Below are 14,594 nucleotides of genomic sequence, written 5' to 3' on the forward strand. Positions count from 1 at the left end.
ATGAAGTGGCAGATAAAAGCTGGGTTACAAACAACCTTAGACAGATTGTTCCATCATTTACATTAATAGCCGCACCATTTTTACATGGAGGCGCTCTTGGAAATTTAAAAATAGTCCAATGTGGACAAGAGCAATGCCCCTTGCCAGAATTAATATCCTGAGTCCTATCTGAAGATACCAAATGTGGTCCCAACCTTAGTACTATTTATCCTTTTGTGATTGTAAGCAACAATTCTTTTTAGATGGATGGGTACCATGTTTGCTTAACACCTATCACAAGAGAACGTTCAGCTTCTAAAATTCCTACAATTCTGAGAAATGGTGGATAGTCCAATGTGTGTGGAGGACCCCTGTTTGAACTAACTGGTGTGTAAACTCAGTGACTACGGTTCTGGAGATTCATTCTTTTGTCTTTTTCCCATAGGGTGTGAACTCTCACCAGAGAGTTCCACCAAGCTTCTTGATGAATTGTCCTACTCAATGGGAGATTACGTTTCTAACATTGTGGAGGATGTCCCTGACGGTGTTCAGGAAATCAGAGGATTTCAACCAGCTCTGCAAAAAGAAGTCAACCCCCCTAGCCGAATACCAGTGAACAGAAAATCAAGCAAGCCATTATTGTCTCCCAACTTCACCCACAGTGATGGAGCTAAGAAATCTGGGCTGGGTTTAGAGAAGACCCAAGCCTTGAAGATTTTCAAGTTCCCACCTGTCGGAGAGGAAGATGGTCCTCCACTGAAACCGGATGCCCATAACATTATCATTTCATCAGTCAGTAACAAGGACGAGGAAATTGGCGTCGACCATGCACACTTCAAAAACTTGAAGAACTTTTGGGAGAAAGGTGGTGAGTCTCTCTTGGCTAACGACGCAGAAGAAAAACCAATGGAAAAAGCCAACCCCGCAGAGGTCAATGGAAGGCCATCCAGACTGAACCGGTCTCTCTTGGCCCAGTCCAATGAAGGCCAGATGAGTGATGAAAAGCTTAGTTCCAATGTGAACACGAAAATCAGAATCGTCTACAACAGATCCGTGATCTTGTCGTCCAGCGAAGACGAATCTCTTTATACCACCCCACCAAGGAAAGGATCAGGCTCCCACATCCCCAGATCGTCCTATGGCAGACGCAAAGGCTCAATGGGAAATCGGAACCATCTAAGTGAGGGGAATGGGAAGCAGTCTTCAGCGGAAGAAGAACGGAAAGCCCAGCGTTCCACCAAGAGGTCAAAATTACCCGTGTGGGTACCTTCGGTCAAAATAGAGGCACCCATCAAAGAACCGAGAGGGATCATTTATGAGCCAGAGATCCCTGCTGATGAGTTTGTCATGATCGAAGAAAACAAACGTGAGGTGGATTCCTTGGCAGGAAGGGTTCAGATCTTGATTGAGTCCGTACCATCAGAGGAGATGGATCCAGGGGGCAATGTTGTAGAAAGATGTCCTGATTTGGAAAATCTGGAAACGACTGAGATCCTGCATGAAGCTGAACTCTGTAGTTTTATGGAGGACCTTCCAGAAAACCAAGCAGAGGATGAAAATCAAGACACTCAAGAAGTGAATAGTTATGTGCCTTCAGGTACTGACGTTTCCTGGTTAAATCAAATAATTGCATTGGCTGGTAGATGTATAGACACACAAAGGCATATAGAACCCACACATACACATATAATGTACGTACAGCGGTCCATAACTTATGCAATTATTTATCTACTCCATAACATGTTTTTCCTTGTTTAAACCATTTGATATACAGAGCTTTGTGCATTCCCCTCATCATGTGCAGTTGACCCTTTACAATTCCAAAAAAATGGTTACCAAATTACAATGCTTTTTATATGGCAGAAAGGAAAACTGTTAACTATATCACTGGAAAAGAACGGTAGCAACTGTATTGAATATCAAGGAAATATAAATCAAATCAAAATTATTTCTCATCCTGGTTTATTCCTTCCCCCCCCTTCCAATTCCGTTTGAGAATGTCAGTCTGGTACACCAATTAAAATTAAAATATTAAAACATCTAGGCTATTAATAACTGCTACACATTGCTAGCCTGTGATCATCAAGAAAACGCTAATACCATTTGGTTGCCACAGACGAAAGCTCACGTCGTTTTGTCTGAAAATGTGCTGGTGAATTCATCGAAAAGAAAACGTGAGAGGCCCCAATTGTCTCTCCGAAGCAGCACAACAGTTTTCCTAGCCACAACAGTGGATAAAATCATTAACTTTGATTGCATTCCAGCAGAACAGAGAAATTCTTCTCATTTTTTCCCCTGCCAGTCCTAATTGAATGCAAGGAAGGAAAACCTGCTTTTAGAAATGCTTTCAAGGGACAATAACATGTCAGAGGGTAAGGAGAGGATGTGTGGGAATGTTCTCGAAAGCATTACGGGACAGCCAAGAATTGTGTCAATATCTTAACAATCCTCTCGTCAAGTCCCCAATGCATCAGTAGAGGACCTTTCTCCATAACTATGACCAGCAAGAAAAAATCCTACTAGTGGGAAAGGAAATTCAAGAAATTCACACTAGTTCAAAAACCACTTTCTGCTCAGTTAACAGTTTGCAGTGGAATTTGTATTTGAACACAAAACTCCCTGGCTTTCCAGTCTTGTTAATGCTTGAAATTGCATTAGTAGCCATCATGAAGTAACTAGGGTTTGTATTTATAATGCTCACGGATCACTGTGGTTCTCCAGGGTGATCTCCACCAGCAATATCAACCAGACTTTGACTCTGGAGATGCATCAACACACAGCTCCTCTTCTGTTTTGCTTTTGGTTGCTGTTAGGGGATTGCACTAGAGTAAGGACATCTAGACCAGGGATAGGCAACCTTGGCTCTTTTATGACTTGTGGAATTCAATACCGAGAATTCCTGAACCAGCCACTCTGACTCAGGAAGTCTGGGAGTTGAAGTCCACAAGTCATAAAAGAGCCAAGGTTGCCTACCCCTGGTCTAGACTGATCTGGACTAAGATAACCGAGAAACTTAATTCCTTCTTGCTCTCTATACTTTAAAATTCATATAGGTAGTCCTCAAATTATAGCCACAAGGACTACCTGGATATGGTTGTCAGCTGGCTTTTTTTACCCCTCTGTGGATTCGTCCCCTCCTTAGAGACAATTAGTTACGCTTTGGAAGCTGTAAAGCTCAATGTCTGCCATTGTTCAACACCAACCAATGGACTTCCCTATGTTCCAGAAGGAGACGTCCCTGCCGCTCCTGTTTTCAAGAAAATAAGGCGCGCCAACGCCCGCAATCTTGCAAAAAGCATGGTCAACCTTTACACAACCACTGAAAGTAAGTAGCATTAGCTCCTTAAAATCCAGCGTTTAAAAGAAACAAAAGTTTGTCTATGGAGATCCTCGGCCATCCAGGCCACGGTTGTCCCAAAGGTGCTTTTTTTCAGGAGGCAACTGGACTTCCTTGTTTTTCTTTGAAGACGTTTCGCTTCTCGTCCAAGAGGCTTCTTCAGCTCTGACTGGATGGTGGGGAATGGAAGGATTTACACTCCTTGCAGACAGCTGGTCATTTGCATTCTTTTAGAGAGCCGTTGAAGCCATTTGGAGGTTTATCTGTGTCCTCAGGGTCACTCGCGCCTGTCTTCAACAGCGAAGGGACACCGGGCAGAAAACATCCTGCAGCCAAGAAGGCTCCACACCCATTTGCACTACTCGGGTGATCCTGAGGACACAGGTAAACCTCCAGGTGGCCTCAACAACTTTCTAAAAGACTGCAAATGACCAGCTGTCTGCAAGGAATATAAATCCTTCCATTTCCTACCATCCAGTCAGAGCTGAAGAAGCTTCTGGGATGAGAAGTGGAACGTCTTCAAAAAAACCCCAAGAAAATCCAGTTTCCTCCTGAAAAAAAAGCTTATTTGGGACATTCAAAAGTTTGGTTTTGACCACTGGAGGGAGACAAATCTAAAGAAAAAAGATGCAATAAATAGCTATTTATTCTTTCCTCCTCCCACCACCACCTCGGCTCCTACCACGCTACCCTCAAGCCTCTCACAATTCGAGAGGAAAACATAATGCACAAAATTAAAACTCTTCTGCCTGTTCCAAAGGCTGTGCCATTTTCTTGACGGGGTCTTGATACCAGGCCTGAATGGAATCTTTGCAAGCCTGAAAAGTGCCTGCCACCCGCCCCCCAGGGTGGGTGTGGACTACAACTCCCAGCATTCTCAGCCAAGATATTTCTCTCTCCCCATCCCTCCAGTGATTTTTGGCATTTGGGGGAATTGTTATCTTTCTGTCATTCCTGGAGAGAGGCTTCATGCAAGCAATGGCTTATTAACCTTGCAACTTAGCAAGAGAGGACATAAAAAAGCATGTCTATTTTTGTTCCTAGCTTACACGAAGCCCCAGGTGCTGAGTCATCAGTACCTTGAGCCTGAACGAGCCAAAGACCTCAGCAGATCCTCGCCTTTCCTTCTCTCTGAGGTAGGTTGATATTTCGTTACTTTTTTAATTGTTCCTCTAGTAGATGTTTTTAACATCACCATTGTCATCAATAACTTGTCTTCCCCCTCCTGGATCTCCAATTTCATCCCCGGAGGGATTCAGCCTGTGAAATGGAAAGATTAGACTGAAGTCATGGCTGAAAGTGCATCTCAACCCCAGTCTCCTTTCCCCCCAGTCACTTTCATAAAACAGTTGCCTCGCGTTGGTTTTCTGGATGGAGCTGAGACGCTGGGGTGCTCCTTAAAAGTAGGATGTGCGGCCCATCCATCAGAAGGAAGGGCTCAGACAACAGTGATGGCGAACCTTTTAGAGACCGAACGTCCAAACCGCAACCCCAAACCCATGTATTTATCACAAAGTGCCAGGGCCGCATCAACATTGCGGTGCCCTCGGGGGGGGGCAAGGAGGTGCCTCTGAATGCCGCCTCGGGCCCGCAAAACCTGGGGGCACAAAATTGGGGCCACTGTGCTGCAAGGCGCAAAAATGGCCGCCGCAGCACTACGGGGTGCAGATACAAGATGCTGCACCGTGGAAGAACGGGGCAGGGCTAGTGAGTATCACGCAGGCACTAACCCCACCCCATTTGCCGTGTGTGTGTGCTCGCAGCCCCGTGCGCACATGCATGCATGTAAAATGCTTCCCCCTCCCTTTTCTTCCAGTCCATCAATCGACAATGGTTGGTGACCTCTGCTCTGCCACCTCTGCTCGAGCTTGCAAGTTGGCCACTTTGCCTCCTTTGTGGGCTCCTGCTCCGGGCAGTGGGGGGTGGCCTGATGGACCTGCTGCTGGTGGCAGTGGCACGCGTGCCAACAGAGAGAGTTGTGAGTGCCACCGCTGGCACGCGTGCCATAGGTTCGCCACCACTGGCTCAGAGGATTCAGAACATGGGATGGGATCATGAAATCCTTGCGAGGAGAAGCAATGTTCGATTCATTCATCGGAAAGGTTAGCTAAGAGGACGGTTGAGTTTTTGAAGCGCTGATGTGGCCCAAGAATAATGTTGCTTTGTAGCTCTGTTGGGGGATCCATCTTTATAGGGCTGTAAGCTTTTATATGGTGCCAGATTTAAAGTCTCTTTTGATGTGCTTTGCAGACCGAATCAGACACAGCTTCAGAAATCAGCTTCCAGTTCAACAGGCATAAGAAGACATCAAGCGTGGGCAGCCATTCCTCTGACATGGCGTCTGTTTCTTCGGTGGGTTCTTGAGATGTTGCTTCTGCAAGACAGTCTTGGGAAACAAACACTTAGCTCCTCCAAAACCATTCTAATTCTTTTCCACCCTCTTCTCGCCACCCTGATTAGAACAGAACAGAATAGAATAACAGAGTTGGAAGGGACCCTGGAGGTCTTCTAGTCCAACCCTCTGCTTAGGCAGGAAACCCTATACCATTTCAGACAAATGGCTGGCCAGTCTCTTCTGAAAACCTTCCAGCATTCACAACTTCTAGAGGCAAGTTGTTCCACTGATTGTTTTAACTATCAGAAAATTTCTCCTTAGTTCTAGGTTGCTTCTCTCCTTGATTAATTTCCATCCATTGCTTCTTGTCTGGCCTTCTGTTGCCTTGGAGAATAGCTTGACTCCCTCTTCTTTGTGGCAGTCCCTCAAATATTGGAAGACTGCAATCATGTCACCCCTCGTCCTTTTCTTCATTAAACTGGACATACCCCAATTCCAGCAACCGTTCCTTATATGTTTTAGCCTCCAGTCCCCTGATCATCTTTGTTGCTCTTCTCTGCACTCTTGCCAGAGTCTCAACATCTTTTTTACATCGCAGTGACCAAAATTGGATGCCGTATTCCAAGTGTGGCCTTATTTGAAAGCTTCCTGAGATACTTTCTGAGATGTTAATTAAATGTCATAGTCTTAAGTATCAAAACTCACTTAACAAATTTCTCACTTCACAACTTAAATTTTTGGGCGCATTGTGATGGTTAAGTTGAGGACTACCAGGAGTTGCATTAGGAATTACTGATTTACTGGTTACTGATTTTCAGATTAGAAAATCTTCTGGTTATTACTGCGCTAAACCAGATGATCTGCAAGAATGCTTCCAGCCCTTATATTCCATGATTCTACTTGTAGATCTTGGGAGGAGAATCTGTGCACTAATTCATGAGCTTTTGGTTCAGTTGACCTGACTGGGTTGATCCAAGCCAAGTGCAGTTTACCTTAAATTCTGTCTTAAGTAAGGCAAAGGAGGTTCGTTTCAATGTATGCACTGTGTGTACCCTTCTCTGGCAAATTATTGTGAGCGTAGCTGATGCTGATTCAATCTGAAGAATCTTTCTGCATAATTAGTTCCCTCTTCAAAAATGGCAGCGACTCAAAGTTTTCAAAGGTTAGGGATGAATTTGAACTTGAGAAAGTTCAGGAGCTTTTTACCTAATTCTGCCCAAGGTGTATCCCAGTTCTAAGTCTTTGAAATAACATTTCTCTTCTGTTTGAAGCAAGAACGGATGCTGGAATGATGGAGACTTGTTAAACACCCGGTGAACTTTCTATGGCAGTGATGGCGAACCTTTTAGAGACTGAGTGCCCCCAAACCCCCCCTGTCTCCCCACTCACCCTGCTCCGCACCCCGCCCGCTCTCGTACAAGGCCACCCACCACCTCCACGGCCCACCGCAGTAGATTGCCCAGGTGGCCCTGGTGTGGCTGCACTGTTGCAGCCACGCCCTCCGTCCACATCCCGCAGCATCATCTGTGCGCAACGGGGCGCGAGGGTGGAGTCTTGTCCCCGCTGCCCGGCTGCCATGTCCTTGGCTGCACTGCTCCGTGCAGACCGCACTCAGGGGCGATTCTTCTCCAGGGGGGCTTCTGGTGAGGCTGCGGGAGAAGGCAGGTCTGGGGTGACAGTGCACATGCCCACAGAGAGGGCTCCGAGTGCCGCCTGCCGCACCTGTGCCATACGTTCGCCGCCACTGTTGTATGATGCACTCACAGTTAAACCTTATGGTCTTCTCCTCTCTCTAGGTGAGTGGCAGCATCCTGAGTGTGTACAGTGGCGATTTTGGCAGTGTCGATGCTCAGGGGCTGGTGCAGTTTGCCTTGGATTATGATGAGAAGAACCAAGAATTCCAAATTTTTGTTTCCCAGTGCAAAGACTTGGCAATTGTGGACGAAAAGAAGGGAAGGACAGATCCGTAAGTAAACTGTAAAAAAAAAAAAGTCTTAGCAATATCTACTGTCCTCATTTTGTGTGTGTGTGTCTTAAGCATTGTTTGTTTGTTTGTCTGGAATTTGATTTGCAATATCCTGATTACCGGAGAATCCTCTAAGGACTTTACTTGTGTCTCAGTTCTGCTGGACGGGATGGGACAACTCGCCCCTGAGAACTCATCCCGGCCAACTCACCCCTTGAACTTTGAACCTAAAGCAAGACAAGGCCCTCTGCAATTCACTTGTCCCTCTCTTGAGTTGTCCAGCGTTGAAATTTATTTATTTATTTAGTTAGAAATGTCCCACAGCGAGTTGGCTGCAGTGAGTTGGGCGTGCTGACTCGGCCGCAGTGAGTTGTCCTAAACCCTGCTTGGACTCCTTGTGAAATTAGTGGATTTGGTGAGCAAACTCATGCAAGGATGATCTGGCAAGGGAACATCTTCCAGAGGACACAATAGCTTGAACAACTTAAGGACAGGCCCTTTGATTTTACCAACATCCCTGACAAAAGCCTTCTTAAATTTTGGACGACCCTAGCAGAAATGTTCAGATTAGAAAAATGGGCAAGCATAGCTTTTGTCCAGGGTTATTCCCAAGTCCATCGAATCGTCAGAATGCAGAAGCCAGATCATCTCTGGTTGATATCCAAGACCTGGTCAGTTGAATTTTTCACTTAGTGGCCCTCTCTTTCCAGATACGTGAAAACCTACCTGCTTCCAGATAAGGCGAGGATGGGCAAGAGAAAGACATCAGTGAAGAAAAGAACCATCAACCCCATTTACAACGAGGTGTTGCTGGTAAGAAAAACAAGGGTTGGCTTAGGGAGATAAGAAATAACAGAACAACAACGTTGGAAGGGACCTCGGAGATCTTCTGGTCCAACCCCCTGCTCAAGCAGGAGACCCTAGACCACTCTAGACAAATGGCTGTCCAGCCTCTTCTTAAAACCCTCCAGTGATGGAGCACCCACAACTTCTGAAGGCAAGCCGTTCCACTGGTTGATTGTCCTCACAGTCAGGAAGTTTCTCCTTAGTTCTAGGTTGCTTCTCTCCTTGATTAATTTTCATCCATTGTTTCTTGTCCTGCCTTCTGGTGCTTTGGAGAATAGGTTTGACCCCCTCTTTTTTGTGGAAGCCCCTCAAATACTTGAACACTGCTCTCATGTTCCCCTCCCTCCCCCCCGGCCCTTCTTTTCATGAAACTAGACATACCCAATTCATGGGTCTTAGGTCTTAATTCTAAAGTGTTTAGCCAAAACACCTGAACTACAGGTTTCTTTAAGCGTATCCGTTTTCCTTTCACCTTCTCCCCAGTATAAAATACAGAAAGTGGTTTTGCTGATTCAAAAGCTGAACCTGTCCGTGTGGCACAACGATTCCTTGGGAAGGAACAGTTTCTTAGGCGAAATGGAAATTGACTTGGCCAGCTGGGACTGGAGGAACAATAAGTTAAACTGGTACATGCTCAAACCACGGGTAAGCGCAGCGCGGCTGATACTCTGCTTTAGAGGCTGATACCTCTGACGGCTGAATCATCTGTGGTCGTTCCTGAAGTTGAGCCTATCCTGGCCTTTTCTTTTCCAGAGCCTCTCCGCCATCAACGGCCTTGACCATCGAGGGGTGATGAATCTTTCCATCAAATATGTCCCTCCGGGAAGTCTAGGTAAACAAACAACCAACATCAGCTCAGTTGTTTTCAGAAAAACCAAATGATATTATCAGAACAGAAGTAGTCAATATAAAACCCCTGGTGCTGCTAAGAAAACGGAGGTCCTTCTCCTTGTTTTTATCTGATTCGAAGAAGCGAATAAATAAATGGAAATCTGGCGCGCTGTGTGGGGAACTCCATTTTTATTTCCAGAAATGCTTCGGTGACCTATCAAGAGCCCATAGATAAGTCTTTGCAAATTAAAGAATGCGTGGAAGGGTCCACAATCGTCATCTGAAGTGGTTGTGGTGGAAAGGAGGTAGCAGGAAAGCGTCCTTACCACTTTGTCTTCTAATAAATGGATGCTCTATAGACATTTGGTGATGATTAAAGCCCCTCACTCTGTTGCAGTCACATTGGGAGAGTGTCCGCAACAAGCTTTTATACTTTCACAAGGTGAAGCCAGTGCAAGAAGGATCCAAATCTGGAGCTTCCTGATTCTATCTGAGGACAAGTAGCTGGAACAGACACTCCCAGATGTTTCAGTGTTATAGAAAACATAAGGAGGTCCATTATACCCAAACAGAGGCCAAATGGACTGGAAATTGGAGCGATTGAAACACCTACAAAATCTGGAAGGATGTAGATTGGGGGGAAAATGAGCTAGATTCAATCACCCGTTTTCTAATATTCTTAAATTTATCGATGTTCTTGCATTATTTATTCACTTTCCATGTTCATGATACATCATGGCAGGACGCAAAATTCCCCCGTCTGGAGAGGTTCACATTTGGGTGAAGGATACCAAAGATCTCCCACAGTTACGCCCTTCTGGAGTAGACTCCTTTGTGAAATGGTAGGTGTGCCATTTCTGGGGCTCTGATCTTTCCTCCGATGCCCGATTTAAATCGATGCCCAATTTAAGTTCACGTTTTGAGCAACTGTATTTGAAAAAAAAAATGAAAATATCAAGGTGGGCTGGACGAGGCAATGCAAATCCTGGAGGAGGTCAGAGATTGATTGCAGAGGTGGCAGGCTCAGAGGACACCCAGGTAAGGAAACATGCCCGATTTCGACTTGAGAAATTGTGCAAAAATAATCTAAGGACTTTGGTTGAAGAACAGCTATACAGATGGTCCTTGACTTATGACCACAATTGAGCCCCAAATTTCTGGTGCTAAGTGAGGCTTTTGTTAAGTGACTTTTGCCCCATTTTATTTTATTTATTTATTTATTTATTTGATTTATATACCGCCCTTCTCCCGGAGGACTCAGGGCGGTGTACAGAGCAATAAAGTAAGAATACAATAAAGCAATAAAGTAAGAATAATTTTAAAACCCAAATCCATCAGGCCAGGCCGGCTTGTTGGAATAGATAAGTTTTTAGATCACGCCGGAAGGAGCGAAGTTCGGGGGTCATCCGGATTTCAGCTGGTAAGCGGTTCCAAAGGATTGGCGCACCCACCGAGAATGCTCTCCCCCTGGGGGTCACCAGCCGACATTCTCTGACCGGTGGCACCCTGAGGAGGCCCTCTCTGTGGGAACGTACAGGACGGAGGGATGTTGACGCTGGCAGTAGGTGCTCCCGTAGGTAATCCGGACCCACGTCATGTAGGGCTTTGTATGTCATCACTAGAACCTTGAATTTCACCCGGAAGGCAACTGGAAGCCAGTGCAGCTCACGGAGCAGAGGTGTAATATGGGAGTATCGGGAGACCCCCAAAAGCACTCGTGCAGCTGCACTCTGCACCAGCTGAAGCTTCCGAGTGGTTCTCAAGGGCAGCCCCATGTAAAGAGCGTTGCAGTAGTCAAGACGAGAGGTCACAAGTGCATGGGTGACTGTACGCAAGGCATCCAGGTCCAGATAGGGTCGCAGCTGGCGCACCAGACGAACCTGGGCGAAGGTTTATGACCTTTCTTGCCACAGTTGTTAAGGGACTCAGCACAGTTGCTTAAGTTAGTAACCTGGTTAAGTGAAGCTGCCCCCCCCCTTGACTTTGCTTGTCAGAACATCGCAAAAGGGGATCACATGACCCTGGGACACTGCGACCGTCATAAATATGAGTCAGTTGCCAAGCCTCTGAAATTTGATCACCTGACCGGGGGGGGGGAGATACTGCAATGGTCGTAAGTGTGAAAAATGGTCATAAGTCACTTTTTTCAGTACTGTTGTAATTGTAAACCATCACTTAATGAACTGTTGTAAGTTGAGGACTACCCTGATCTACCAAACCAGGAAATCTCTATATTGAATTTTGATATGGCTATGAACCTAGCCTTAGTCAATTCACTCTCCATTAGAGTAGTCACCCTATTTATCACATATGGGGTTAATAATGAGGGGGTTAATAATTATTTTGCTGGACCGTTATAGCAAAAGAGGCCAATAACTCTTTGAAAACAGCAAAGAAAATGTTAAATATCAGATATTGGGAAAACATGTAGATTTTAAACCTGAACTTTTTGTATTAGGTATAATGCCAGAAAAGATTGATAAACAAAGTATGTACTCGATTTTACATGTGATCACAGTGGCAGGAATCATATTCACACAACACTGGAAAAATGAAGGAATATCACCAGAGGAAGAAATAATTTAAAAAAATATAGAATGTGCGGAATTGGACAGACTTGCTTGGAGGTTGAAAGGAAAAGAAGAAACAGAACACTTTCAAACTTGGGACTTGTTTTATCAATGGCTGGAGAAAAGAACAAAGGATTAGGAATTAAATCTGTATTAGTGAATGATAAACTCAGACAACACGTTGGTTGAATAAGTACTACTGAACTGTGTGAAGGAAAAAATTAATAAAAACTTTATAAAAGAAAATGTTAAATATCAGAAAGCACCTGTTTCCACCAGAGCTAAAATGCTGGTCTCTTCTTTTTAAGCTACGTGCTTCCAGACACCAGCAAGAAAAGTTATCAAAAAACCCGAATTGTCAAGAGAGACTCCAATCCTGTCTTCAACCACACCATTGTGTATGACGGATTTCACACGGAAGATCTGAAAGATGCCTGCGTGGAACTGACGGTCTGGGATCACGAAAAGCTAACCAATCACTTTCTCGGGGGGATCCGGCTAGGACTTGGGACAGGTAAGTCAATGGTGCCTGCATCTTTTTGCTTCATTTTCATTCTCCCATAGTAGAACACCTGCCCAGTAATATAAATATATAATTTTGCAGGCTTAAAGTTACTGCGGCGAGCGGCTACATAGGGATGTGCAGATACACAGGCGGTGGTGGTAGAAACCACTGAGACGGCTAAAAACTTAACAAAAAATTAAATTGAAAAAAATTGAAATGATTGAGGTTTACGGCAGAGTGGAGATGGAGATGGGGAGGCAAGTCTCTTTTAAGGGTGGGGTTGTGGGGGGAAGAGGAATAGGTTATGCACCACTCATTTGTTAGTTGAGCAGTTGACACACTCAAGAGTCTGGAGGTTTTCCCAGTGCAAATAGAACACTAATTTGGATTAGTAAAAGAGGAGGAATATGGGGTGCAAAGCAGCTATTGTTGGCAATTGCAGTTGCAATTACCATGATGATTTGGGGTTGTTTTTCCCCACAAAATCCATCCATGGATCTTGCCTAGTTTTGACCCCCAAAGAGGAATGCTTGAGAGTTGGACTCACATTCAAGACTTATCATTTCTAAAGTGTTCTATTGCTTCTTGCTTCGGACCAGGCTTCAGCTATGGAATTGCTGTTGACTGGATGGATTCCACGCAAGAGGAAGTAGCCTTCTGGCAGGAAATGAGGTCAACGCCCAACGAATGGATCGAAGGCTCGCTCCCTTTGCGCTCCTTGGCTGGGAAAAGCAAGTTGAAGTGACCCGTCTGGAGTTCAGCTACGTGGCAGAGAGAACACACAGAGAGGCCAGCTTTGATTTGCTGTCAGGTGCATAAGAATGCAAAGAGCTACTTCAAGGGAGCCAAACATTAAGGAAGACACTGATCCGAGAGGAAAGGTGCTAGCATCACACCTCGTTTTCATAAGGCTTGGGAGAGCCACTCTATACATCGGCGGCACAGAGGTTGACTTTAAGAGTCAGGGCTGAAGAGGTGGAGATGTGGGGTGGAGATGACTGAGGCAACCACTTTTTGCTTTCCCTCCCATGGGAAGCTGAACTAGAATTGTGGTTAGACGAAGCCTCCCCCAACCAACTCACTGTGCACCTCTTAAAAACTCTCTACTGCGATGAAGCTGTTGGAGATGAATGATTTTACTCCGAGCCAAAGAAGGAAACCTTCTCCAAGTGATGCTAGGATCACTTAAGAGCCAGGATGGAATCGTGGACTTGAACGAGCCCTTGAAAGTCTGCCAGGTCCACCAAACCCCTGCTCACGGCAGGAACCGAGATTAAAGTGTTCCTGGCAGATGGCCATCCAGTCTCACCTTGGACAGCTCCAACAATGGCAAGGTCTCTTGGTCATTCTTTCCGCTGCTCTTTACTATTATGAAACTTGTTCTGAAATTCTACGATTTCACACCTCACTCCTTGGAACCTGAGAAAACAAGGCCGGCATCTGACAATCAACGGATGCTTGCTTTGGTAAGTGAGTGAAGGGATAACAAGACTTATGCGACAGACAGACAGAGGAACTCAAGAGAGGAAAACAGAACTTGTCGACGCTCTTCGTTTTTCTTTAGCAGGATTTTAACTTTCCACTTGCAACTTAAATCAGAACATTCCTTTTCAGGATGATTTCAAAGCTAAAGGTAGCATTTCAGCAGGCTGGTTGGTTCTTTTGTTTTTGTTTTTTTAAAATACATTGGCTGTGATAAATCTGCTCATTGTGAGCTGGGAACTCTTTAATGAATGGCTGGTCACCCCCTGCTGGCCATTACTTTTAAGCACACTTTTTAAAAAAATGCTCTGTGTTTGCTATTCCTCTCTTTCCTACAACCCAGCCTTACGAACTGTGGTTATCTAAAAAGGTCTGTTCTTGGGATAATATTTTATGTATCTGATGAAACGGGCTACAGTCCATACAATGTCACATCATAATAAATGTGTTAGTCTTTAAGATGTCAAAAGTGTCTTGGTGTGTGTCAATGAAGACTCAATCACCCAAGCCAGGGGTCCTCAACCTTGGCAACTTTAAGACTTGTGGACTTCAACTCCCAGAATTCCTCAGCCAGCAAAGCTTAAAGTCTTAAAGTTGCCAAGGTTGAGGACCCCTGGTCCAAGCCAAAGGTGTGAAAAGGTTGAATCAGGGGAACTGGACCGACCTTTGTTAATCTTTGTTAAAGATTAACAAAATTGGTCAAGATGCCATGAATCAACCTTTTGACACAAGTGTCTTGGTGG

The 14,594-nt window shown here is 45.1% G+C and overlaps 1 protein-coding gene across 3 annotated transcripts in view; it reads left to right on the forward strand.

The window, feature by feature from the left end:
• The window catches only part of LOC308672975 (synaptotagmin-like protein 2), a 52,144-nt gene extending 37,834 nt beyond the window's left edge, over positions 1-14,310 (forward strand). Inside the window, exons 8-18 of one of the 3 annotated variants that reach the window (XM_081336300.1) lie at positions 425-1,576; positions 3,206-3,304; positions 4,361-4,452; positions 5,567-5,668; positions 7,448-7,617; positions 8,328-8,430; positions 8,947-9,108; positions 9,217-9,295; positions 10,037-10,136; positions 12,173-12,378; positions 12,969-14,310. In XM_081336300.1, the coding sequence (XP_081192426.1) occupies positions 425-1,576; positions 3,206-3,304; positions 4,361-4,452; positions 5,567-5,668; positions 7,448-7,617; positions 8,328-8,430; positions 8,947-9,108; positions 9,217-9,295; positions 10,037-10,136; positions 12,173-12,378; positions 12,969-13,114 (2,411 nt within the window). In that variant the 3' untranslated portion in view covers positions 13,115-14,310. The remainder of the gene's footprint in view (positions 1-424; positions 1,577-3,205; positions 3,305-4,360; positions 4,453-5,566; positions 5,669-7,447; positions 7,618-8,327; positions 8,431-8,946; positions 9,109-9,216; positions 9,296-10,036; positions 10,137-12,172; positions 12,379-12,968) is intronic. The other 2 variants (XM_081336302.1, XM_081336301.1) reach the window with 2 other exon arrangements.
• Positions 14,311-14,594: the final 284 nt, after the last annotated feature.

This window comes from Vipera berus (genome assembly GCF_964194415.1).
Source record: "Vipera berus genome assembly, chromosome: 11".
NCBI classification, from domain to species: Eukaryota; Metazoa; Chordata; class Lepidosauria; order Squamata; family Viperidae; genus Vipera; species Vipera berus.